General features: G+C 42.6%; 1 protein-coding gene and 1 long non-coding RNA gene across 4 annotated transcripts; one reads left to right on the top strand and one right to left on the bottom strand.

Moving 5' to 3' along the window:
* Positions 1-1825: 1825 nt before the first annotated feature.
* On the bottom strand, positions 1826-7187 carry LOC106590840 (uncharacterized). The gene is made up of 4 exons (XR_006769404.2): positions 6963-7187; positions 6656-6739; positions 6038-6166; positions 1826-3601 (listed from the first exon to the last, which is right to left on the bottom strand). It is a non-coding gene; the product is annotated as an uncharacterized LOC106590840 (long non-coding RNA).
* On the top strand, positions 4295-24291 carry LOC106601347 (prostaglandin E2 receptor EP1 subtype). 3 transcript variants are annotated; one of them, XM_045716156.2, is made up of 3 exons: positions 4295-4567; positions 19389-20305; positions 23091-24291. In XM_045716156.2, the coding sequence occupies exons 2-3, from the start codon at positions 19433-19435 to the stop codon at positions 23361-23363; spliced, it is 1146 nt and encodes a 381-aa protein (XP_045572112.1). In that variant the 5' UTR covers positions 4295-4567; positions 19389-19432; the 3' UTR covers positions 23364-24291. The 3 variants fall into 3 exon arrangements, with proteins under 3 accessions (XP_045572112.1, XP_014048970.1, XP_014048971.1); XM_014193495.3 differs by lacking the exon at positions 4295-4567 and adding an exon at positions 14011-14376; XM_014193496.3 differs by lacking the exon at positions 4295-4567 and adding an exon at positions 14011-14530.
* The last annotated feature ends 3624 nt before the right edge of the window (positions 24292-27915 follow it).

Raw genomic sequence — 27915 nt, 5'->3', positions numbered from 1 at the left:
GCTGCTTTTGTGGCTAATTGAGGTAAGACAGTAATTCTGCTCATAGATTATGCATGTATGAACTACACATTGACACATCCAGCCCAAAAAATACTTAGTAGTCGCCAAAGTTCTGCATGTCTTGAAAAAACTACTGTCCTGCTTCAAAGAACAGGATGGAATTTAGCATAGTATAGATCAGAATAATGATTGACATGATAAAGAAAAGGCATCCATCATTCACGGAACATTGCTGTAGAATAGAAAACCAAAAAGGGACCAAACTGGATTTATTAGAGACAGGTACTCTTCTGATAACATTCGGCGTCTTTTTGATATTATTGATCAAGTAAACGCACAGAAGACCCCTGTCCTGCTGGCTTCACTGCATGCTGAGAAGGCGTTCGACAGGATGGAGTGGAGCTTTCTGTTCTCAGTCTTAGACAAGTTCAATATGGGCCCAAACTTTATTAAATGGATTAAGTCCCTATACTCTCATCCAAATGCCATGGTGACTACTAACGGACTGAACTCTGACAGATTCCCTTTGGGACGGGCACAAGACAAGGGTTCTCGCTGTCCCCCCTACTCTACTTGTTGGGGGCGGAGCCTCTGGCAGAGTTTATAAGGAGCAATCCAAGTATTATGGGTGTTTCTGCAGGCGGCCTGCAGCACAAGATTTCGCTCTACACGGATGATGTCTTGCTCTATATATCCAACCCTGAGAAATCCCTCCCTCCCATTTTAGACACAATTGCTCAGTATGGCAAGTTTTCAGGATATAAGATACATTTGAACAAATCCACTGTTCGCCCTCTCAGTCTTACACTCACCAGCTCTATGAAGGCACTATGTCCGTTCCAATGGAAGACACAGGGGTTTCAATACCTTGGGATCTCCGTAACACCAGATCTGAATAGCCTTTTCAAGGAAAATTATCTTCCACTCCTGGATCGAATTAAGAACGATCTCCAAACCTGGATCTCCCTCCCAATTAGCTTAGTAGGAAGAATTAATGTCATCTGTATGAACATCCTCCCTGGACTGAACTATTTATTTCAGATGCTCCCATGCAATCTCCCAGTTTCCTTTTTCAAAACAACTAACCAAAGCATCACTAAATTTATATGGGGCAATAAAAGACCTACGATCAAGTTCTCCACTTTATCAAAACCTGAATCTAAGGGTGGTCTTGCCCTTCAATTGTACTACTGGTCTGCCCAAATCCGCAACATGCTAACATGGATCACAAACAGACAAGAGTCAACGTGGATTCAGATAGAAGCCCAATCCTGTGGTTCATTGCCCCTAAGCTCAATTATATTCATTAATAACTTTAGTGAAGTGGGCAACATAGCCAAAACCTTTGTGATTTACAGCACCCTACTAGTGTGGAGGGACTGTAAGAAATACCTGGGAATTTCCTCCCAAATATGTTCTCACTCGCCTATAGTATGCAACCCAGATTTGCCAAAAGCCCTGAGTGATGCCAACTGTAATCTTTGGCATACTCTAGGAATCAAGACTTTTTCAGACCTATTTCATCAGAAAACCACTACACTGAAATCCTTTCAAGAGCTCTGCAGTGAATTCAATGTGCCAAGATCTCTTTTTTTTTTATATCTTCAAATTAGACATGTCATTTCCTCATTTACTTCCAAGAGGAGGTTTAGAGCTCAGCTGAATGAAGTTGAAACCCTTCTTGCTACAGCACAGTCCATTAAAGGCAAAATCTCCTATCTCTATAGGCTCCTTTCTGAGAAAGGAGGCTCCTCCTTTACTCCTTTGAAAATAATCTGGGAAAAGGACCTTGGTCTGACTATCAGTGATGAGTTATGGGCGGAGGTTTGCGACAGGGTATACTGCTGCTCTACTAATGTTAAAATGAAAGAATCTAATTACAAATTGTTGTACAAATTTTATTACACTCCAATGAGACTCCATAGAATGAAAACAGACATTTCTCCTAACTGTAAAAGATGTACCTCTGAAGGTGGAACCTATATGCATGTATTTTGGAGCTGTAGAGAGATTGCCAGATTTTGGCAATCTATACATACTGCTGCAAAGAAAATACTAGATGTACAGTTTGATATGACACTGTGTCTCTAACTTCTTAATGCCCAGCAGGACTTTGTTCTTGATCCTGACAGAGAAAATTTGTTTAACTATTACATACTTTGCTAAGAAATGTATTCTTCTATTGTGGGCCTCTAATACTTCTCCTACATTTAAAATGTGGATTGACCAGATTGTTGACTTTCTCCCTCTTGAAAAGCTCACTTATGACCTCCGCAAGAGACAGCCCAAGTTTGATAGGCTCTGGTCTCCACTACTCAACTATATTTCAAATTGGACAGAGTGAATGGGGTGATTAGGGAAATGAGCAGATACATGTTGTGTAAGGTGCTGTAAAAACTAATTATTTGCTCGTCATCTCAGCTAAGGCTGGAAATAGCTAATAAGAACCTTGATAGTGCTGCTGCAAGTTTTTATATAAATATATATTTTTTATTATTGTTTTTTATTATGTTTATTATATTTTTATTATTATTGTTATTTTTATTTTTTTTAAGTCTGTCACATCTGTGAATGTGGAATGTGTTTTGTTGGTTGATTGAAAAACAAGAAAACTTAATAAAACTTTAAATTGAAAAAAAAGAAAAACAAAAAGAAGTCCATGCAGCGTGACTAAGGTTAAGTTTGATTTTACACCTAAACATACGGTCACCAAGACCTATGCAAGCACAGGCTCTGTAAAATGACCTGACCTTCCCTGGGCAATCACTCCATACAGACGGAACGAATTTAAGCCAAATGCTCTTCCTGCCTTCCGGGGCTCAGTCGAGAGCCTCAGGGACAGAGGATTCTTTCAATGTGCTAGTTTGGCTGGTTAGAAGAGACTTGTAACTTTTCAAAGCAATCATGCAACCCTAAGTACAGGGAAATGGAAATGGTTTCTGAAGAAACATGCACATGCTCCTAACTCCTGGGCTTCTGTTGATAAGTGGGGGAAATCAGAAGGCTAATCTCAGTGCTCAGCTGCTGATTGCCGTTTTCATAGGCTGTTATTTCTTCCAATATGGGAGGAGGGAGGAAAGACACTTACATTGGAATTGATGACCCCTTCAACATTGACTTCTAAACTACCTGGCACATCTTGTATTATTCATCCTATCCTTAGGTCCTCCCTTCTAACTCTGTGTATCTTTCTCTGTGACTGTGTGCTAGCTTCTTGGTGACAGACCTAGACATCCTGATGCACCCTGCATTTATGAGCTGAATTATCATTCCAACAACTACAGAGTCACTGGATCTTTCTATGAATAGAACTTCAGTCCATGTTTTTTATTCTTCTTCCCATTACTTCAAGAGAAATATTTTAGTCACCCTTGACTTTCTGACCAGTTCTGCAGATCTAAACAGCACTCATCTCCTGGCATCCCACCAAGACAGTGTTCTCCAGGAGCATCCAACCCTTCCCTCCATCTCCCCTCTTTTTCAGACCCCACACCCACATTGGCTCCCTATCTAGGGCCCAGCATGGGAAGGAATTTTTGTTGTTGTTGCGTGTGGTAAACCGATGGGTGGTTAGGAGAGCTTCAGTGCAACTGTCAGGAATCTGTGGGGAGGAGGAACAGCAGTCATTTTAGCTTTCTGTTAACTCTGTCTCCAAGAAATGCCTAGAGCACCTCCTGCTCAAGCCTATATCACAAGTGGATCATTTATACAAGTGGATCATTTGTGTCAAAAAGGTGTTCTGTGAGATGACAGTATGCACTCGTTTAGATGCACACAAGAAGTTGAAGAGTCCACAGACATCATGGCCTGAATGTCACAGTGGACGCCCACTGAACTGCAGACTAAATGTCAGACTCATCAGGCACAGCAGTATCTTCATCAGATAGTTGAAATTTAGGTGAGAGGAAATCACAGTCATGTCTAGAGATCATTTTTGGTCGTGTCCTTTTATCCCAAATCAAGGCGTTCCAGTGTCCGGGTCCAGATTGCGTTGACCAAATTCCCCAAAGTGAGTGATTATGAATGGCATGAAGGTCCAGGAGCCAGACATGCAGCTATAAAGTGGCTGGAGTTGAAGGGTCATGATTACTTTTGTTGATTAACCATATATTTTACCTGACATCATGAAGAGATACAGACACCATGAGATACTGCAACCACGGAGGCTCATCGAGCAGTGTCATACTTGATGACCAAACAGCCTGCCTTTCTTCTGCCCTCAGGAAGTGGACATTGTGACACTCAGGAAGTGTTGTCACAACAGTATATTATTGGGTAAAATTGTGACAGTGCAAAAAATGGAATATGAGCTCACAGATGTAAAGGGAGTGAGATAAATTGGATATTCAATACAGTGCACATTGAAACGCATCAATAAAAATACTTTCAAGAACATATGGCTTTGTTCCAATGCTGCTCCGCTACCAGTTGGATCCCCAGGGCCAGAGATACTGTTGGACACTTGGGTGTTTCACTAAGCAATAGGACGTGTTCCACCGCTCAGTTGCTGTTTAACGATTGCTGCAGACGAGATGAGATGGCATACTGCGTTGTCGCCAACAACCAGGTGAGTCATTCAGCTCCAAAATCTAAAACATGTGGCCCTGAACTTGGCCTTCTGCCTCTCAGTCTGAGGTCTTGAAATGAGGACAAGGCAGCGCTTCAGAAGACAAAATAAGTAATTATGTTAAAAATACAGCCATGTTTATAATGTGTTTCTCTTACAAATGTGGAGAGTTACACAGCTTACATTACAAGTTTCCAAGTTGTCTCTGATTTTGGCACGGCATATGAAAATAACTGTGTCAAGAGTTGATGTTGTGATATCATTATGGTCCTGTACATCATACACATCACAGTAGCAACACTCAAGTCCACCTCTATTAGGGATTTGAGCCTCATGCCAAAAAACGACCACACCTCTCAATGGTGAAACAGCAATCTAGGATCTGTGCCTGCAAGACCAAAATCAAAGGGACCGTTTTTTTTGTCCAATTTATTTCGAAACCACTTCAAAAGCATTGAAGAACAATCTGCATCACTTTGACCATCCTCTCTTATATGTCTTATATGTTAGCAGGTTGAGGTCCTGAAAAAAACAGAGAGTTGCACTGCATGTATTAGTGGTTAGTGAATGGGACAGGGTGAGAGGAGTTAGGTTACAAGGCTTAGACGTGCTGTTGGAGAACCCTGGGGTTATTGGGGCCAAATGGCAATCTTTTCAATCGCTAATCATGGCGAGAGATGGAACAATGGCGTCCACTACAAAACAAGGCAGTGGAAAATGTTGTCTGAGGCCAAGTAATACAGACTCCAGCTTAAGTTAATCCTAAACTGCTGGAGTAAAGTTAGTAGGTAAAAGTGGGGGGCTTGTGTCTGTAGACCACAAACATTGAAGCCCGCAATGTTTCAGAGGGTTCTCGCCTTAGGGTCCAATATCAACAACCTAAAGCACCCAGTGTCGTTCTGAGGGTAACCTCTCAGTGGTGATGGTCCTGGTAAAAGTGCGATGCTATTTCTGCCTTCGTTATCAGATCCTGGCCTGCACCAAACGAATCCTCTCCTACCAATCAAAGTGAAGCACTACCAGTGCCCAAGATGCTTTCTTCGCATGTGTGCCACCGAGTTCATCAAAGCCTCGCTGATGCAAAGAAACGTTCATTGGGACATAATACAGTATCAGAGCATTTGCTCAGTTGCAGTCAAGGCCCTGTCATAGGACATTTATCTGGGCTACCACCTAAAGAAAAGTAAGGTATTAGCTGTTAGCCTTTTCCCACCTGTCTTTGGAGTCTCAGCTGTGGAAGTCGTGATTCTGTTTCTCTAGCTGTGTAAATATAACATTTTTTGGAGTAGAGCACTTTTGCAGGGTGAAAAGGCCTCTCCTTTCTGCTCCCTCTCTTTTCACTACTCTTTCCTCCATGACCACAGAGTTAATACCCTGCCTATAAGGTGTTGATCTTAGCTGCCCTCCAGGTTCCATACTGATTTGACCTGTCAGTTTCTGGGCCTGATTAAGCCAAGCAAATAGCCTCACCTGTCTCTGATGTTGGTCTGTGTAGTATGCTGGCTGGCTGTCGGACTCACACAACCTGATGGATTCCATTGCTTGCTTCATTAGGCTGTCAGTCAAGGACAATGTTTTCTCTGTCTGATTTCGTAGTAGCTGAAAGAATATACAGTAGAATAAGATATCTTATATACCATAGGCCTCTGCTGTTTTGACATAGGATGGCATATCAAAACCAACCCTTGTTTTTCTGCGGAATTCTGATTTGGTAGAAAAGGAATGCTTAATTGTTGATGAAGAGGACATGGGGTATCTAAGGCATTCCCCTGCTACTCAAAAAGAGCACACATAGTACTGTGTATAGGACAACGTCTGAGGGTCTTATAGGTTGACTGTCAAACCGTGGCTCATTATGAAAATATATTGTACTTACTTGCTTATACACAGTAACATCTTAAAAAGGAAGTGTGATACATTGAAATGTAGAATATTTATTGGAGATGCATTTTAATCCAAGACAAGGGTAAATCTCTTTCCCAGAAAATGTGTATTAGCCCAATGTTTACAAGGCCAAAGGCTGAATTGACTCTCTGGCAATCTCACACAGGTTACATGCACAGCACAGCTGTAGCTACAGGCCCTCACCGTATGGATGTTTGCGGAGACAGGGGCAGATCTAGTTTGCGTTGATGATCCTCTTCAACCTCTAAACAGCTAAAATCCAATAGCCTACAGAAACATGTGAGAAGACCGTCTCAACAGAATTTCATTAGCACTAGTTTCCAAAAGCTAAATGGAGGTCAATCTTTTTTCGTAGTTATGGGGTTTTTCCACTGAACATTATGTGACACCTAATGTTCCTATAAAGTTGCTCAACATAACAACTGGCCGACATCTGTGACAGACATCTGTAAAATGTTATTATTTTCATTTTATTTCAAATATACTGTACCTTGCATATCTCTTCTTTACCATAACCCCCAAAAATGTTTTGCAGGAACATGAAAAGTTATCCAGGCTAGGTTTCGATTTCCAAGAGCAGAACCAATAGGCTAGTAAATCCAGAAAATGTAATGTTTGTATACACTAAAGGTGCTTGGACCAACCACTTTGAATATTTTCACTCAAGAATTTTAATTCCTTTAAAATAGATAGTATAGACATGATGGCTATTTGCATGTGGAAACTTGACTGCACCTTTAAAGGGCAACTCCACAACTTTTCAACATTATTTTCATTGTCGCCAGCACAATACCAGTGTCAACATACACTACATGACCAGAAGTATGTGGTCACCTGCTCGTCGAAACAGGTTTCCCACTAGATGTTGGAACATTGTTGCGGCGACTTGCTTACATTCAGCCACAAGAGCATTAGTGAGGTCGGGCACTGATGTTGGGCGATTAGGCCTGGCTCGCAGCGGGCATTCCATTTCATCCCAAAGGTCTTTGATGGTGTTGAGGTCAATCAATCAATTTATTTATAGCCCTTCTTACATCAGCTGATGTCACAAAATGCTGTACAGAAACACAGCCTAAAACTCCAAACAGCAAGAAATGCAGGTGAAGAAGCACGGTGGCTAGGAAAAACTCCATAGAAAGGCCAGAACCTAGGAAGAAACCTAGAGCGGAACCAGGCTATGAGGGGTGGCCAGTCCTCTTCTGGCTGTGCCGGGGGGAGATTATAACAGAACATGGCCAAGATGTTCAAATGTTCATAGATGACCAGCAGGGTCAAATAATAATATTCACAGTGGTTGTCGAGGGTGCAACAGGTCAGCACCTCAGGAGTAAATGCCAGTTGGCTTTTCATAGTCGATCATTCAGAGCAACCCGGACAGGAAGATCACGTCAGTGACTCAACCCACTCAAGTGACGCACCCCTCCTAGGGACGGCATGGAAGAGCACCAGTAAGCCAGTGACTCAGCCCCTGTAATAGGGTTTAGAGGCAGAGAATCCAAGTGGAGTGAGGGGAACCGGCCAGGCAGAGACAGCAATGGTGGTTCGTTGCTCCAGTGCCTTTCCGTTCACCTTCACACACCTGGGCCAGGCTACACTCAATCATTGGACCTACTGAAGAGATGAGTCTTCAATAAAGGTTTAAAGGTTGAGACCGAGTCTACGTCTCTCACATGGATAGGCAGACCATTCCATAAAAATGGAGCGCTATAGGAGAAAGCCCTGCCTCTAGCTGTTTGATTAGAAATTCTAGGGACAGTAAGGAGGCCTGCCATCTTGTGACCGTAGCATACGTGTAGGTATGTACGGCAGGACCAAATCGGAAAGATAGCAGTAAAACCTTGAAATCAGCCCTTGCCTTAACAGGAAGCCAGTGTAGAGAGGCTAGCACTGGAGTAATATGATCACATAATTTGGTTCTAGTCAAGATTCTAGCAGCCGTGCTTAGCACTAACTGAAGTTTATTTAGTGCTTTATCCGGGTAGCCGGAAAGTAGAGCATTGCAATAGTCAAACCTAGAAGTGACAAAAGCATGGATTAATTTTTCTGCATCATGTTTGGACAGAAACGTTGTGTTTTTTGCAATGTTACGTAGATGGAAAAATGCTGCCCTTGAAACAGTCTTGATATGTTCGTCAAAAGAGAGATCAGGGTCCAGAGTAACGCTGAGGTCCTTCAGTTTTATTTGAGACGACTGTACAAGCATCAATATTAATTGTCAGATTCAACAGAAGATATCTTTGTTTCTTGGGACCTAGAACAAGCATCTCTGTTTTGTCCGAGTTTAAAAGTAGAACATTTGCAGCCATCCACTTCCTTATGTCTGAAACATAGGCTTCCAGCGAGGGCAATTTTGGGGCTTCACCATGTTTCATCAAAATGTACAGCTGTGTGTCATCCGCATAGCAGTGAAAGTTAACATTATGTTTCCGAATGACATCACCAAGAGGTAAAATATATAGTTAAAAACAATAGTGGTCCTAAAACGGAACCTTAAGGAACACCGAAATGTACAGTTGATTTGTCAGAGGACAAACCATCCACAGAGACAAACTGATATCTTTCTGACAGATATGATCTAATCCAAGCCAGAACTTGTCCGTGTAGACCAATTTGGGTTTCCAATCTCTCCAAAAGAATGTGGTGATCGATGGTATCAAAAGCAGCACTAAGGTCTAGGAGCACGAGGACAGATGCAGAGCCTCGGTCTGACGCCATTAAAAGGTCATTTACCACCTTCACAAGTGCAGTCTCAATGCTATGATGGGGTCTAAGACCAGACTGAAGCGTTTTGTATACATTGTTTGTCTTCAGGAAGGCAGTGAGTTGCTGCGCAACAGCTTTTTCTAACATTTTTTAGAGGAATGGGAGAATCGATATAGGCCGATAGTTTTTATATTTTCTGGGTCAAGGTTTGGCTTTTTCAAGAGAAGCTTTATTATTGCCACTTTTAGTGAGTTTGGTACACATCCAGTGGATAGAGAGCTGTTTATTATGTTCAACATAGGAGGGCCAAGCACTGGAAGCAGCTCTTTCAGTAGTTTAGTTGGAATAGGGTCCAGTATGCAGCTTGAAGGTTTAGAGGCAATGATTATTTTCATCAACGTGTCAAGAGATATAGTACTAAAAAACTGTAGTGTCTCCCTTGATCCTAGGTCCTGGCAGAGTTGTACATACTCAGGACAACTGAGCTTTGGAGGAATACGCAGATTTAAAGAGGAGTCCGTAATTTGCTTTCTAATGATCATGATCTTTTCCTCAAAGAAGTTCATGAATTTATCACTGCTGTGAAAGCCATGAGGTCAGGGCTCTGTGCAGGCCAGTCAAGTTCTTCCAAATCAAATCAAATGTATTTATATAGCCCTTCTTACATCAGCTGATATCTCAAAGTGCTGTACAGAAACCCAGCCTAAAACCCCAAACAGCAAGCAATGCAGGTGTAGAAGCACGGTGGCTAGGAAAAACTCCCACACCGATCTCGACAAACAATTTTGTGCACAGGGGCATTGTCATGCTGAAACAGGAAATGGCCTTCCCCAAACTGTTGCCACAAAGTTGGAAGCACAGAATAGTCTAGAATGCCATTGTATGGTGCAGCGTTAAGATTTCCCTTCACTGGAAGTAAGGGGTTCTAGCCCGAACCATGAAAAATAGCCCGGGTGTAACGGCTCTCGATGGTGGTAGGAAGAGTAGACCAAAGCGCGGTGTGGAAATGTTCATATTTGTCACGTTCTGACCAGTAAGGGGTTATTTGTTATTGTAGTTTGGTCAGGACGTGGCAGGGGAGTATTTGTTTGATGTGGTTCGGGGTGTGTTAGAGTATGTGTTTATGTAGAGGGGTGTTTGATTAAATTAGTCCGGGGTTTTTGGTTAGGTTCTATGTTGTATATTTCTATGTCTGATCTAGGGTGTTTAGTTCTATGTTTAGTTAATTGGGATTGGGGCCTTCAATTGGAGGCAGCTGTTTCTCGTTGTCTCTGATTGAAGGTCCTATAATTAGGGGTGTGTTTGTTATGGGAATTGTGGGAGGTTGTTTGTGCACTGCTATGTTTAGCCTGCATTACTGTTTAGCTGTCATTCGTTTTGTTGTTTTTGTATAGTGTGCGTCATAAAATAAAGATGAGCATTCACGTACCCGCTGCATTTTGGTCCACTTCCTACGACGGCCGTTACAGAACCTCCCAACAACAACGGACCAAGCAAAGGAGGAAGGAGCTACAAAGGAATTATATGGACTATACGGAAACTTGGACATGGGAGGAGATCCTGGACGGCGCTGGACCGTGGCATCAGGCTGGGGAATATCGTCGCCCACCGGAGGAGATAGAGGCAGCCAAGGCGGAACGGCGCCGGTATGAGGCTCTATACACACGGTTGGCATTTAAGCCTGAGAGGCAGCCCCAAGAACATTTTTTGGGGGGGGCACACGGGTAGTTTGGCTGAGCCAGGGTTAAGCCCCAAGCCAACTCCCATGCTTATCGGAAGCAGCCTGTTATTGGTCAGGTCCCGTGCTATGGGGTGATACGCACGGCGTCGAGGCCGAGCATTCACAAGTCGGTGTGCGAGGTGCCAGCGCCCCGCATTTGCCAGGGGGAAGCGGGAATCCAGCCAGTAAGGGTGGTGCCAGTACTGTGCTTGAGTGCGCCTTCACGGCCCAGTGTATCCTGTTCCTGCTCCTCGCACTAGCCTTGAGGTGCGTGTTTCCAGTCTGGCACATCCAAAGCCAGCACCACGCACCAATTCCTCCAGTGCGTCAGCCCAGTCCAACTCGTCCTGTTCCTGCTCCTTGCACTAGCCTTGAGGTGCGTGTTTCCAGTCTGGCACATCCAAAGCCAGCACCACGCACCAGGCCTCCAGTGCGTCAGCCCAGTCCAACTCGTCCTGTTCCTGCTCCTTGCACTAGCCTTGAGGTGCGTGTTTCCAGTCTGGCACATCCAAAGCCAGCACCACGCACCAGGCCTCCAGTGCGTCAGCCCAGTCCAACTCGTCCTGTTCCTGCTCCTCGCACTAGCCCTGAGGTGCGTGTCTCCAGTCTGGTACCTCCAGTACCAGCCCCACGCACCAGGCTTCCAGTGCGTCAGCCCAGTCCAACTCGTCCTGTTCCTGCTCCTCGTACTAGCCTTGGGGTGCGTGTCTCCAGTCTGGTACCTCCACTACCACCCCACGCACCAGGCCTCCAGTGCGTCAGCCCAGTCCAGCTCGTCCTGTCCCTGCTCCTCGTACTAGCCCTGTGGTGCGTGTCCTTAGTCTGGCGCGTCCTAAGCCAGCCCCATGCATCAGGCCTTCCGGCAACAGTGCCTCGTCCAGAGTGTCCGGCAACAGTGCCTCGTCCAGAACTTCCGGCAACAGTGCCTCGTCCAGAGTGTCCAGCAACAGTGCCTCGTCCAGAGCTTCCGGCAACAGTGCCCCGTAGAGAGACGGCCCACAGTCCGGAACCGAGAGAGACGGCCCACAGTCCGGAACCGAGAGAGACGGCCCACAGTCCGGAACCGAGAGAGACGGCCCACAGTCCGGAACCGAGAGAGACGGCCCACAGTCCGGAACCGAGAGAGACGGCCCACAGTCCGGAACCGAGTGAGTCGGCCTACAGTCCGGAACCGAGTGAGTCGCCCTACAGTCCAAGGTCTACAGTGACGCGCTTCAGGCCGAGGTATTCAGCAGGGGTGGACTGGTTAGGTGGGGGACTAAGGCCAGAGCCTGAGCCACCTCCAAAGTAGGAGGTTTGGGGAGGGGGGGTGTAGCACGGGAACCGTCGGTGACGGTAGCCACCCTCCCTTCCCTCCCTTTAGTTTGAGGGGTTTATTTTTGTGTTCATTTTTTATTTTTTTGTTTTGTGAGGTGCATCGGGGTCTGCACCTTTGGGGGGGGTACTGTCACATTCTGACCAGTAAGGGGTTATTTGTTATTGTAGTTTGGTCAGGACGTGGCAGGGGGGTATTTGTTTTATGTGGTTCGGGGTGTGTTAGAGTATGTGTTTATGTAGAGGGGTGTTTGATTAAATTAGTCCGGGGTTTTGGGTTAGGTTCTATGTTGTATATTTCTATGTCTGATCTAGGGTGTTTAGTTCTATGTTTAGTTAATTGGGATTGGGGCCTTCAATTGGAGGCAGCTGTTTCTCGTTGCCTCTGATTGAAGGTCCTATAATTAGGGGTGTGTTTGTTATGGGAATTGTGGAAGGTTGTTTGTGCACTGCTATGTTTAGCCTGCATTACTGTTTAGCTGTCGTTCGTTTTTTCGTTTTGTTGTTTTTGTATAGTGTGCGTCATAAAATAAAGATGAGCATTCACGTACCCGCTGCATTTTGGTCCACTTCCTACGACGGCCGTTACAATTTTATTTTATTCACAAAACACTAAAACAAAATACCAAAAGGCGAAAAAGAAAGCGCACAGTTCTGTCAGACACAGACACTAAACAGAAAACAAGATCCCACAAAAACCAAAAGGAAAATGACAACTTATATATGATCCCCAATCAGAGACAACGATAGACAGCTGCCTCTGATTGGGAACCACACTCGGCCAAAAACAAAGAAATAGAAAACATAGACTTTCCCACCCGAGTCTTCCCCTGACCTAACCAAACATAGAGATCCTTATTATTCTCTAAGGTCAGGGCGTGACACCGGGACCATTATTCCTCTTCCACCAAACTTTACAGTTGGCACTATGCATTCAGACAAGTAGCTTTCCCCTGGCATCCGCCAAACCCAGATTCGTCCATCGTTTCCACTGCTCCAGAGTCCAATGGCGGCGAGTTTTACACCACCTCAGCCAACACTTGGCATTGTGCATGGTGATCTTAGGCTTGTGTGCAATTTTATACAGCTGTCAGCAACGGTGTGGTTGAAATAGCTGAATCCACTATTTTGAAGGGGTGACCACATACTTTTGCATATAAAGTGTATGTGAATAATTCTGCCCGACAATATCATCAAAACTTTGAACATTTAAAAAACTGGGATTTTCAAACACTATTAAATCTGCAGTGATGCGGGTGTAACAGTATTGCTTCCGTCCCTCTCCTCGCCCCTACCTGGGCTCGACCCAGGGACCGTCTGCACACATTGACAACAGCCACCCTCAAAGCATCGTTACCCATCACTCCACAAAAGCCGCGGCCCTTGCAGAGCAAGGGGAACAACTACTTCAAGGTATCAGACCGAGTGACGTCACCGATTGAAACACTATTAGCACGCACCCCGCTAACTAGCTAGCCAATTTCACATCGGTTACATGGGGAGCAAGAAAATATAAACTAGTTGCAGATTTTGAAATTCACCGTTTTTTACTTTTAACGCTACCCTGTGATGTCACAGAGAAACATTTTTTTAACCACAGATCATAGAAACTCACTGTTTTCACATAAGTAGACACTGGTTTGGTGTTGGTGATTATGAATATAAGGTTGAAAAGTGGCGGAATTGCCCTTTAATAATGCTGTTATAACAAAACATTTGTCAAACTCCTGCCATCTGTTTTGTTTGAACACTGTAAGATACTGTACTTTGACATTAGGCTACATTACTTGATCTTAGGATGTTATAGTTACATGTCAACGTGCAAAGTTGGTTGTTAAATAAAATGGCTGCATTCATAGGATATCTAATTAGTTTCCAATAAGTTATTGGGTAGCACTCCCAGTTCCCTTTCACTGAACTGCTGTAATAAGGATACATGCATTCCTCTCGCGGACTCAAGACGCCCCGGGGCTGCGTCGACGCGGTTCAAGCCTATAAAGAGGGCTCAGCGACGAAACAAACGTTGAATAGTAAATGGTTGGCTGTGCAACCTTTTGGAGACTGTGTCTTGATCTTGGTGACGGATTTCTCGTGCGGTTGCTCGTTTTGTTTTCTTAAGGAGAGAATGAGGCACTCCTCGGGATACATGACTTCACTATCAGCTCAGGTGAACCATTGTTGATAATAAGTAACATTCTCGTGGATGAATCCCTGAGTTTAAGGAACTTTTGAATGTCATGGTTCTCAGTGAAAATTATTTAACATCTGAAAACCAAAGGAATAAATCTTCATTTGTTTCTATGGATTCACTGTTTGGTCAGGTATTATCATTATTACTTATTTCACACCATTAATGATATTCTTGTAGCCTAGGCTGCAGAATTAGCTATGAACATAAATAATAACCGTTTTGACAATGCACACAGATCCCTTTTAATTTGGACATGGTAAATCATTCAGGAAATGTACAATGAACAACTATTGGTATTTTTTTTACAAAATGGGTGAACGTAGGGGGAAATAATTGTTTGCCTGGTCAAACGTTACACTCCATGTAATTAGTCGTTACATACACTGTTCATCCTAATAAGGCTTTTTAGAAGAACCATACATGTTTTTTGTTTTATCAATAATGAGTGCACATGTATTGGGCTGAATTAGTATGATTTCATTTCGATTTTAAACCTGAAATTGTTTTCAACTCTCTCGTTCATCAATGTCTTTGGGTGCGTTCGTAAATTGCCTCCAGTGTGTCAGAATGGCTATGTGTCGATTGTAAATTCAGAGCGTTGTCAGATTGTTTGTTCATAAATTCAGAGGCTTCGCTCTCGGAGTGTTCAGAGCGCACACTGGACGCTCTGGCCGAGGAGTCGGTTTGATCCGAGCGTTCTGACCTCACGACAGCAGTCAAGCACCAAAGCTAACTGGCTAAAGTTGGCTAGCTTGCTTGCTACTTCCAGACAAAATGAGAGAACACCTCACTCTGACCATTTTACTCGCCCTAGCAGAGTTGATTAGCCTGTTTTCATGTTATCTAGAGCGTTAGTGACTGTAACTGTGCTGCTTGCAACATTTAATAACGTATTTTTTTCCGACGTTTACTGACACCGGTCATATTCAACTGGTGTTGCACGTTTGTAAATTAATCAGTTATTCTGTGCTCTGGCACACAGAAGAGAGGGCTCTGAAATCGGAGTAGATAGACAGAGTGAATTTACAAACGCACCCTTTGTTAGACATTTTTGTTTTAGATTAGAAAAGCCAACGGAACAAGGACTGCAAATGCATCCTACAAAAGTGTAGTAGCCTATGTCATGTTTGGCAAGTTCAGGGGCATTCCCTTTGTGTGTGTGTGCGTGTGTTTCTCATTAACAATGGTAAGGTATCTCTGCTACAAATCAATCCAAAATCATTGCTATATCGATTCTGAGTAACTCATGAGAAAACACATTATACAGACTAAGCACAGTATAGGATTTTATGTATACCTCATTTTGGAAGAAGTATTGTGACTCTGTTCTGTTATTCTGCATTGAAGGTTGTGAAGAAGAAGGAAAAGGGGGATTTGATTGGCATCGTGTAGCTACTGCATAGGGACTACGACTATGGGTCTGCTATCATGATAGAGCACCTTTCACAGAACGTGTGCTATGTCACTGTCAGACACGGTCAAGACTTGAAGGAGCACTTTTCACAAGAACTGTCTTGACTTGTCCTGCATTCTCAGGTTGCGGAGTACCATGAGGGGGAAACTGTGTGGCATTTGTCTACAATAGGCATTTTAAAGGACACTAGCTAGGTTTCCATTAAATTCACGACAATTGGCAACAGAATATTCTAAAATCCGAATAAAAACAATAGCTTATGCGCATTTTCCCACCAGAGATGTGTTTCCATAAAATGAATTTGTTGCGAAAAAGGCTGTGCGTGATGACGTAGTGCACATTAAAACAATTTTTGCGGTTATACTCCCATTTACCAAAATAAAAAATACAAGCTAAATGGGTTTTAATCGCATTTTCAACTCTACTGGTTGTTTTGTCCCCCCCAAAGAAATGCTTTATATAGCGAATGTGCCCACTCTTGTCTCGGTATGTGCGCTCTAGCGAACAGCTCCCAGATAGGCCTACAGTCCGGGTAGACTACCTACGTGATGCAATAATTTATGGAGAAGAGCGAGATTATTTTTATTTGTCAAATGATAGCCAAGCACGATCATCATGTCACCAGAATAAGACTATCGATATTTATTGGAAAGGAACATCAAGCTAATCACCTTCCACTTTCACCACCATGTGAAGTTCATCATCTGTTGCCTAATAAACTGCATGCTTTCCCGACTCGATTCCTAGTGGAGAGACATCACACCATATCATCGCGTGACTCCAAGTTTATTTAGATATGATGGTTATTTTTATCAATATTTGCGCATAAAAGCGTTTCCACAGCCATTTCTTGCATAATTAACTTCACCAACTCAAAAAGTTACCCATTTATCTAGCTTATTTTGTTTTGTCCACATTTGGACATTTTATGACACATTTTAAGCCATCCGGCCTGTCATGACATTTTTTATCCAACATATACAGTGCATTCGGAAAGTATTCAGACAGACCCCTTGACTTTTCACATTTTGTTTCATTACAGCCTTATTCTAAAATGGATTAAATCGATTTCCCCCTCATCAATCTACACACAATACACCATAGAGACAAAGCAAAAACTGTTTTTTAGAAATTGTTGCAAATTTCTAAAAAATTTAAATAAAAAAGTGAAAGGGGAAATATTACATTTACATAAGTATTAAAACCTCTTTGGGCTAGATATGCCTGTAGCGCCCCACCTCGACAACATCCGGTGAAATTGCAGAGCGCGAAATTCAAAATACAATTTTTTTTATATTAAACATTCATGAAAATAAAAGTGTCATACATCGTTAAAAATCTTAACTTCTTGTTAATCCAGCCGCTTTGTCAGATTTCAAAAAGGCTTTACTGCGAAAGCATACCATGTGATTATCTGAGGACAGTGCCCCGCGTACAAAAGCATTAAAAACATTTTCCAAACCAGCAGAGGGGTCATGAAAGTCAGAAATAGCGATAAAATAAATAATTTACCTTTGAAGATCTTCCTCTGTTTGCAATCCCAAGGGTCCCAGCTACATAACAAATGGTTGTTTTGTTCGATAACGTCCTTCTTTATATCCCAAAAAAGTCAGTTTAGTTGACGCACTTGATTCAGTAATCCACCTGTTCCCCTCGTTCAAAGGGCATACAAAGGAATCCCAAAAGTTACCAATAAACTTCGTCCAAACAAGTCAAACAATGTTTATAATCAATCCTCAGGTACCCTAATATGTAAGTAAACGATCAAATTTAAGATGTAGAATAGTGTGTTCAATACCGAAGATAAATAACGAAGTGCGCACGCCACAACACTAACGTCAAAATGAGAGCCACCTAGAAGAACTACAAATTCTAGCTCATTTTTCAAAAAACAAGCCTGAAACCCTTTCTAAAGACTGACATCTAGTGGAAGCCATAGGAACTGCAATCTGGGAGGTATTCCTTTGAATCTCCCATAAACAAGGATTTGAATGGGCTGTGACCTCAACAACAACAAAAATTCCGGATGGAATCTCCTCGGATTTTCGCCTGCCATATTAGTTCTGTTATACTCACAGACATTATTGTAACAGTTTTAGAAACTTCAGTGTTTTCTATTCAATACTACCAATATATGCATATCCTAGATTCTGGGCCTGAGTAACAGGCAGTTTACTTTGGGCACCTCAGTCATCCGAACTTCTGAATACTGCCCCCTATGCTGAAGAAGTTAAGACCCTCAATGACATTTAGAGACTTGTCCCGAAGCCACTCCTGCGTTGTCTTAGCTGTGTGCTTAGGGTCATTGTCCTGCTGGAAGGTGAACCTTCGCCCCAGTCTGAGGTCCTAAGCACTCTGAAGCAGGTTTTCATCAAGGATCTCTCTGTACTTTGCTGCTTTCATCTTTACCTTGATCCTGACTAGTCTCCCAGTCCCTGCCACTGAAAAACATCCCCACATCATGATGCTGTCACCACTATGCTTCACCGTAGGGCTGGTGCCAGGTTTCCTCCAGACGCTTGGTATTCAGGCCAAAGAGTTTAATCTTGGTTACATCAGACCAGATAATCTTGTTTCTCATGGTCTCCAAGTGGGCTGTCATGTGCCTTTTACTCAGGAGTGACTTCTGTCTGGCCACTCTACCATAAAGGGCAGATTGGTGGAGTGCTGCAGTGATGGTTGTCCTTCTGGAAGGTTCTCCCATCTCCAGAGAGGAACTCTGGAGCTCTGTCAGAGTGAGCATTGAGTTCTTGGTCACCTCCCTGACCAAGATCTTCTCCCTCTATTGCTCAGTTTGGCTGGGCGGCCAGCTCTAGGAATAGTCTTGGTGGTGCCAAGCTTCTTTCATTTTAGAATGATAGAGAACACTGTATTCTTGGAGACCTTCAATAATACAGACATCATTCTTTTGGTACCCTTCCCCAGATCTGTGCCTCGACACAATCCTGTCTCCGCGCTCTACGGACAATTTCTTCGACCTCATGGCTTGTTTTTTTCTCTGACATATACTGTCAACTGTGGGACCTTATATAGACAGGTGTGTGCCTTTCCAAATCATGTCCAATGAAGTTGTAGAAACATCTCGAGGATGATCAATGAAAACAGGGTGCACCTGAGCTCAATTTTGAGTCTCATAGCAAAGTGTCTGAATACTTACGTAAATAAGGTATTTCTGTTTTTTGTTTTTAATAAATTAGCAAAAATCACTTTGTCATTATGAGGTATTGTTTATAGATGTCAAATGTATTTAATCAATTTTAGAATAAGGCTGTAACGTAACAAAATGTGGAAAAAGTCAAGGGGTCTGAATATTTTCCGAATGCATGTACTTTTCTCGCATAATAAGGTTGGATGGAAACCTGGTTTATGACAGAAAAAAATCTTTATTTATTGTTGTTAGGTAATAACAGAATATTGTATGAGTTTTCGTTTCACCAGTAAAATTTGTATTTATTCTATGTATCATAGGCTATTGGTTAAGTTTGGTTATGGTAGTACTATATATTAGTGAGGTTAGGAGTTCTTCCAGGTCAACTGGTCAGTATATTAATCATAACACCCTTCCTATTTTCAGTGCCCTCTCACTCTGAGGACCCCGATGACTACCTGAGGCCAGTGATGTTGGCCATGCAGCACTACAACTCCTCAGGCCTGGCTGCCCCCAATCTCCTCCCCAACCAGACCTGGGGGGTGGAGGGGGAGCCGGCCATGGCCTGGAGGGCAAACATCACCACAGAGAGGCCCATGTCTCCCCCCAGTAACCCCACTGCAGCTGGCCTCTCCATGACCCTGGGCATCCTGTCCAACATCGTGGCCCTGGTCATCCTGGCGAAAGCCTATGCCCGTCTGCGCCGCCGCTCCAAGGCCACATTCCTGCTCTTCGCCAGTTCTCTGGTGGCCACAGACTTTGCTGGCCACGTCATCCCCGGTGCCCTGGTGTTGAGGCTGTACTCAGCTGGGGCTGCGACTGGGCCCTTAGCTCGTGCTGCCACCGATGCCCCCTGCCAGTTCTTAGGGGGTAGCATGGTGTTCTTCGGCTTGTGCCCATTGTTCCTGGGCTGTGCCATGGCTGCTGAACGCTGCCTGGGTGTCACACAGCCCCTGCTCCATGCCTCACTGGTCACCACGGCTCGCACCAAGATGGCACTAGCTCTCATCTGGCTGCTGGCTCTGTGTGTGGCCTTTCTACCCTTCTTCAGGCTGGGGGCCTACACCTACCAGTACCCCTGGACCTGGTGCTTCATCAGGGTCCTGGGAGAGACTCAGGAGACGGACGTGGCCTTTGTCATGCTGTTCTCTGGACTGGGCCTGGCCTCCCTGACTGTGGCCCTGGTGTGTAATACCATCAGTGGGGTCACGCTGGTGCTTGCCAGACTGCGTAAGAAGTGTAAGACCTGCTACCGTCGCTCAGCAAAGTCCCATGACATTGAGATGGTGGCCCAGCTGGTGGGCATTATGATCACTTCTTGCATCTGCTGGAGCCCCCTGCTGGTGAGTTGTAAATATTCAGTTCACTGAAGCTCACAATTCTGCATGAATCAGGGTAGGGGTCAAAACTATCTTTATTGTGTTCCATTCGGGAATTAAGGTCTGTTTTCAACACTTCGTATGTCTGCTCAATCGGGAAATCCCACATGAAAAAAGACTAGTATACTATGGTATAAATCAGGGCTCTCCAACACTGTTCCTGGAAAGCTGCCTTCCTGTAGGTTTTTGCTCCAATCCCAATCTAGCGCACCTGATTCTAATAAGTATCTAGTTGATAAACTGAATCAGGTTAGTTACAACTGGGGTTGGAGTGAAAACCTATGGGAGTGTCGCTCTCCAGGAGCAGGGTTGGAGAGCCCTGGTTTAAATACTATAGTATGCACTGTAGTGTTTTTTGCCGACTTCACTATAGTATTCACTGTAGCGCTTTGCAAGACATTCATGTAGTACTTACTATGGTGTTTTTGTTTTATTATCTTTGACATAGAAGTAGAGGCTTTCTCCTTCATGAAACCTACTAAATTAGCACAAATTCCATAATCTGTAAATCAATCAGCCAGCCTGAAATCTTAACAAATAATTCAACACCTGTGCTATTTTCTATTACATAATATCTTCTATACTTGGCATGTAGGTTTCTCACTTATGGGTGGCACAAATTTGGATATGGGGGAGGGGAATGGGCAGGGTATATGCAAATTAAATACTGTCGTCTTTACTATAGTAAAAAAGGTTTGTTTGTGCGGACTGTAGTGTTTTTGCGGACATTACTGTAGTATTTACTACAATTTTCTTTTGTGGATCATACTGTAATATTAATTGTAGTATTCTACAGTATACTACAACATTCTATAGTAAGTACTACACATGATTGAGGGATACTACCATGTGTAGTATAGTATACTACAGTATACTACAGTTTACTATAGAATTCTATAGTAAACTGTAGTAATTTTCCATGTGAGTTACATTTACATTACTATTGCGCTTCAGCAATACAAATTGAATAGAGCCTGTGGGAAAAGTTACAGTGGCGAAGAGGGGGGATGAATGAGCCAATTGGAAGCTGGGGATGATTAGCTGGCCGTAATGGTATGAGGGGCCAGATTGGAAATGTAGCCAGGGCACCGGGGTTAACACCCCTACTCTTAAGATAAGTGCATTGGGATCTTTAGTGACCACAGAGAGTCAGAACACCCGTTTAACGTCTCACCCAAAAGACAGCACCCTGCACAGGGAAATGTCCCCAATCACTGCCCTGGGATCTTTTGGTTTTTGACCAGAGGAAAGAGTGCCTCTTACTGGCCCTCCAACATCGCTTCCAGCAGCATCTGGTCGCCCATCCAGGGCCAACCAGGACCGACCCACCCTGTTTAGCTTCAGAGACAAACCAGTAGTGAGATGCAGGGTGGTAAAAGCATAAAATAATATTGTAAAAATGCTCAGCTAATAAAAGTAATTCATCCTCTCAGTAAATTTCCAAGATATTCTGCTCCATAAACTCAAAGGCCTGAAATAATATAGAAAATCTCTGCTAACAATCCAGTAATATTTCATCCTCTTTTTGTACACCTTCTGAAATAGACACGTTCCAGTTCCCAGTCATAAACACTATGATTCAGAATACTGCACCTAAAACAGATGGATAGACATGGTGCACTGCACCAAGGGTATAAATGAATAGTTATGGTGGGCCCTTGCATTGACTAGATGGAATAAATTATAAATTATTTAAGGGCATGCCATTATGAAGGGCTTGAATAACAGATTTCAGATTGGGTGACATTGAAAATGTTACAGCTTCTCTCCTTTTCCAGTCTTCTGGGAAAGAGGAATATTAGCCAACTAAAATAATTTCATACAAACACATGATGATGGTTTGATGATTTTTTTTTAATCAAGGATATTGTTTTTACAATTCTAATACAAACTGTTAATATGTCATATCAATTATTCAGGTCCAATATAAAAGTAACCATTCATTTTGACACAAACTGTGAGAAGTGAAAGAGGACAGACTATAAACCATGCTTCAAATTATGGCGGCCTGTTACTTGTCATCACTGGGTCTGTTAAAACTTAGAGTAGCCTTGAGCACCCCCCACCCCCCTCCTGTTCCTCCTCCCAAAAAGTATGCATTGTTTTTTATTTAGAACATTATGTCAAATTTATTTATAAAGCCCTTCTTACATCAGCTGATATCTCAAAGTCCTGTACAGAAACCCAGCCTAAAACCCCAAACAGCAAGCAATGCAGGTGTAGAAGCACGTTATGTGCATTAAAAGTGTCTATTAATGGATTTCTCACCTGGAAGACATTAAGCCCATTAATGTCAGTAGTTGACCTGTTGATTTGCACAATACTGCATAAAAGTTGGGCCCAAATATAATTACTGATGTGTGAACTAAATAGGAACAGCTTAGCATTCATTTTTTACTGTTGGGGAGATATAAGAATCATTACAGAGGCATTGTTTGTGCTTAAAATCTCTTAATAAGCTGTGGCCAATTGTTATAAAAGTTGTAAATAAGATTTATCAGGCTACAATTTTGAGCCTGTGATTTCTAACATCAGTAAAGCTATTCATAGGAACACGTTGTGAAGATGCATTTTGACTGCTACATTTATGAATTGTTTTGTTAATATGTGGCATTCAACAGTGTCAGGTAATGTAGATAAATTACTAGCAGTGTATGCAGATTGATGCAAACATATATACACCAGCTGAACATATCTATATCCTGCACAACCACTGTAAAACTAACCCAGGTATCTGTGTTACTTGCAGATCTTTGGCCTGATGTCAGTCACACGGTCCTATAGCGGTTCCATAGGCAGTGACCAGGACACATACAGGAAGTTGATGGTGATGGGCGTCCGGCTGGCTTCCTGGAACCAGATCCTGGACCCCTGGGTCTACATCTTGCTGCGCCGGGCCGTGCTGAGGAAGATCTATCGCATCACCAAGAGCCGGGCCAGCTTCAAGAACAGCACCTTCCGCCATTGGGACATCAGCTCCTTCCAGAACTCTGAGAAAATAAACACTGTTAACAGGATCTGAGGGAGAAGAAAAGACACAGACAGAAAGAGACTGGCATCTTATCATGGTCCTTTGTTGTTCTTGGTACTTTATTTACCACCCACCCAACATGCTGGATTGAGGAGAAGACTGAACATCCAGCAGTAGGATCTAACAGCAGTGTTGGTGTATCACACAAAAGGAAATACCTATTGCCTATAAGACCTATATTCCTTTATTAAGAACTGTGTGGGTCTGCCTGACTGTGAAAGTCTATGGGGTTTGGGATTGAAATCATCATCCTCCAGATCTTGGATCTCTTTCAGATTGATTTGATTGGCCAGTAAGACCTGCTTTTGACTGTTGTGTGGAGAAGTCTCATAATTTTATGGGAAACAGCCAAGCCAGACTATAATGTCATAAATGGATTTATAACAAAAAAATATGACCAAGTAAGGACAGTATGCCTCACCTGGATACTGGAGACATAGCACAGATAATTCTGCCCAAGGAAAAAGGTTTGTTGTAAAAGTGTCTGGTAGGTCACGCAACATGAGTCTTTCTCTGTGTACATAACAGTACATGAAATGAAGCTGCCTATAAGATATCAACAACAAACATCTCAAATTATATATACGTGTGTGTGTTACTGTCAGTGTTTTTTGGAGTTCATACTTTGTTTGTTTGTGGAAATGTCAAAGTGCACTTTGACACATCATGAAGTCAGTGGCACTATGCCAAAGCAAAGTAAAGGCTGTGCTTTTACCTGTGCTTGAAGATGTGAAAGACATACAGTATGTGTCAAACTTGTAATGCTATTGACTTGTGAATTGTGTGTGTGTGTGGTGTGTGTGTGTGTGTGTATTTATTGCTTATATTGTTTCCCCAATTGTCTGGGGACCTAAATGAAGCTAAGTGTTGCAAAAGCTATAGAATTTAATGTTGTCTAATAAAGTTTAAGTTGCCGGTTCCCCTTTTTTACTGAAAAAAAAATATATGATTTTATTTTTCTTTAAAAAAATGTATCCCAGCCCCCGTCCCCGCAGGAGGTCTTTTGCCATTTGATAGGCCATCATTGTAAATAATAATTTGTTCTTAACTGACTTGCATAGTTAAATAAAGGTTAAATAGAAATAAAAGAAACCACAAAATGGCCTGTCAGGGTCATAGCACCATGGTGCTAATCCCAGGAGAGAACAGAGGTGTGGAAAATGTCCTCTGACAGGGGAAGTAGAACAGAAATGATCTCAGTATAGGTATGAATTGATACAAGTTTTCATTACTCCATCAATTGCAATGGTTGTAACGAATGTTAATTATTACTGAGTAAAGTGGTCTGTAATGGCTCATATTGATGAACTACCACAAATAATTTCCTGCAATACATACAACGCCTTACAATTAAATTCATTTTCTCTGGAGTTGATGGAATTCTATGAATTCAGAGTTTCTCCTTAAAATGCAGAAACACAAAGGAATTTACAAACAACAGTTTAGAGTGCAACAGTGCTTTCACAGGATTAGATATGTTGCTGACAGTTACACAAAACTGACTGCATTCAAACATAAACAGTAAATATTTTAGAAACAAAAATATAATGAACAAAAATATAAATGCAACATGTAAAGTGTTGGTCCCATGTTTCATAAGTGCAAAAAGATTACAGAAATGTTCTATATGCACAAAAGGCTTATTTCTCTCAAATTTGGGGCACAAATTTGTTTACATCCCTGTTAGTGAGTGTTTCTCTTTCGTCAAGATAAAGTTGATTAAATAGCATGATCATTACACATGTGCACCTTGTGCTGGGGACAATAAAAGGCCTCTCTAAAACGTGCAATTTTGTTACACAACACAATGCCACAGATATCTCAAGTTTTGAGGGAGCATGCAGTTGACATGCTGAATGCAGGAATGTCCACCAGAGCTGTTGCCAGAAAATGTCATGTTTATTTCTCTACCATAAGCCAGCCGCCTCCAACTTCATTTTAGAGAATTTGGCAGTATGTCCAACTGGCCTCACAACCGCAGACCACGTGTATGTCGTCTGTGAGCGAGCGGTTTGCTAATGTCAACGTTGTGAACAGAGTGCCCAATGTTAGCGGTTGACCAGACCGGACACGTCGAGTGCGCGAGCGTCGCAAAAGAAATGTTTAAATCCATGTTATTCAATTATTGCGACCACACTGCTCGCGCGCGCCAATGAGCATCTGCGTTACCAAGGGTTAAAATAGAAGTCAGTTCTATTTCTGACGCAGATCGCGCTGCAAGTCCTGCCTCTCCCATTTCCTCAATGGTTTATAGAAGCAGGTACCCACGTGTCATCTCCTCATTGGTTATACCCATGGGGTGATTGAAATACTAAATGTTTTGCGGTCGTCGTGGTAATACTATGAGTGTAGATGCCAATCACCATATAAATTCAAAGATGAAAAAGCCTGGAAGGAGGAGAGATGACTAGAAACGATTCAGTTGGCCGTTTTATGTGTGGATTAATTGTCGGAGTAGAGGACCTTGTTTGAATGTTAAATGACGAGACAGAGGCGTTGATGTGAGTAACCAGTCTTGTTCAGTACATTACAATACATTCGGGTATCTCAAGCACACCGGTAAAAACACAGGAGTTGCAGTAATTAACATTTACCAACAGATGGCATCACTGTGCCATCTTACACCCATAACAGACCTTATGCATTTCAGGTAAAATAACAACTCAATGTTTATATCCCAGGACAAATTAGGTAGCAACAGCAAGCTAGCTAAATAGGACAAATTAGCTAGCAAGTGCAAGCTAACTAGCTAAATTGCCATACATGTTTAATGCTTTTCGACCTGTCCCCAAATTAATGTCATTGGTTCAGAGTTTGCTTTGATATTTTAACCTGCGTGTCGTGTGATCGCGTTTGGTGTAGGGGGACAAAATAAATGTATGCACGATAGCGCACGCACGCGCGCAGCCGGGTTGGATTCCATGTTAAAGTATGGGCAGGCATAAGCTACGGACAACCAACACAATTGCATTTTATCGATGGCAATTTGCACAGAGATACCGTGACAAGATCCTGAGGTCCAATGTCATCAAATCAAATTGCATTGGTCACGTACACATATGTATCAGATGTTATTGCGGGTGAAGCGAAATGCTTGTAAGTTCCTAGCTCCAACAGTGCGGTAAATAACAATTCACAACAATACACACAAATCTAAAGTAAAAGAATGGAGTTAAGAAATATATAAATATTAGAACTAACAATGTCGAAGTGACATTGAATAGAATACAGCATATACATATGAAATGAGTAAAGCCGTATGTAAACATTAAAGCAGTATGTCATGCCATTCGTCCGCCGCCATCATCTCATGTTTCAACACGATAATGCACAGCCCCATGTCGGAAGGATCTGTACATAATTCCTGGAAGCTCCAAATTTCCCAGTTCTTCCATGGCCTGCATACTCACCAGACATTGAGCATGTTTAGAATGCTCTGGATCGACGTGTACGACAGCGTATTCCAGTTCCCGCCAATATCCAGAAACTTCTCACAGCCATTGAAGAGGAGAGGGACAACATTCCATAGGCCACAATCAACAGCATGATCAACTCTGCATTTGCCACTTGGTGGTCACACCAGATACTGACTGGTTTTCTGATCCACGCCCCTACCCTTTTGTTCAAGGTGTCTGTGACCAAAAAATGCATATCTATTTTCCCAGATGTGAAATCCATAGATTAGGGCCTAATTAATTTATTTAAATTGACTGATTTCCTTATATGAACTGTAACTCAGTAAAATATTTTAAATTGTTGTATGTTGCAGTCATATTTTTGTTCAGGTAACTTTAAGTCACCTTAATGGAGTGCAGATTAAAACATGGTAAATTAAAACACACCTAAAAATCTTGTAATGATTCCTGCATTTTCACAGACCCTGGGTCTGTGTGTATGATTCGCTGCTCTTGTGCAGGGAAATTCATTAACACTTCGATTGTTTAACACCTCTCTACTTTGAAATGCGAACAGCCCCCATGGTTTAAACCCTCTTTCCCCTCCAAATTTGCCAATTACCCACTGATATGTATAAAGGGGCCTGCAAGAAAGTGGTAAATAAGAGGGCTGTTTGAAAGGTGGTTATATAAACATTGCCTCATATTTTTAACAGGTATCTTAAACTGGGTGGTTCGAGCCCTGAATGCTGATTGGTTGACAGCCGTTATATATCAGACCTATACCACAGGTATGACAAAACATTTATTTTTACTGCTCCAATTACGTTAGTAACCAGTTTATGATAGCAATAAGGCACCTCTGGGGTTTGTGATGTATGGCCAATATACCATGGCTAAGGGCTGTGTCCAGGCACTCCGCGATGAGTCGTAGTGAGAACAGCCCATAGCGGTGGTATATTGGCCATATACCACACCTCCTCGGGCCTTATTGTTTAAATATACGACATCTTCTGTCTGAAATGTGGTGTGTTTAGTCACATACTTTAATGGAATCCCCAGATATCAAATTATAACTATTTTGTATCCTGGAATAACAGGGTACGGTGTATAGGGTTAATAATTAAATAATGATTTATAGTAGCTAT

The sequence above is a fragment of the Salmo salar genome, chromosome 03 (genome assembly GCF_965601325.2).
Source record: "Salmo salar chromosome 03, fSalSal1, whole genome shotgun sequence".
In the NCBI taxonomy this organism is placed as follows: Eukaryota; Metazoa; Chordata; class Actinopteri; order Salmoniformes; family Salmonidae; genus Salmo; species Salmo salar.
Note: the sequence above shows the minus strand (reverse complement) of the source record. Positions and strands in the feature narration are given on the sequence as shown.

Excerpts from the sequence above, each read along its gene's own strand:
- LOC106601347 (XM_045716156.2), top strand. The coding sequence starts at position 19,433 with ATGTTGGCCATGCAGCACTACAACTCCTCAGGCCTGGCTGCCCCCAAT. Across the intron at positions 20,306-23,090 it reads TCTGCTGGAGCCCCCTGCTG|ATCTTTGGCCTGATGTCAGT; the intron begins GTGAGTTGTAAA and ends TGTTACTTGCAG.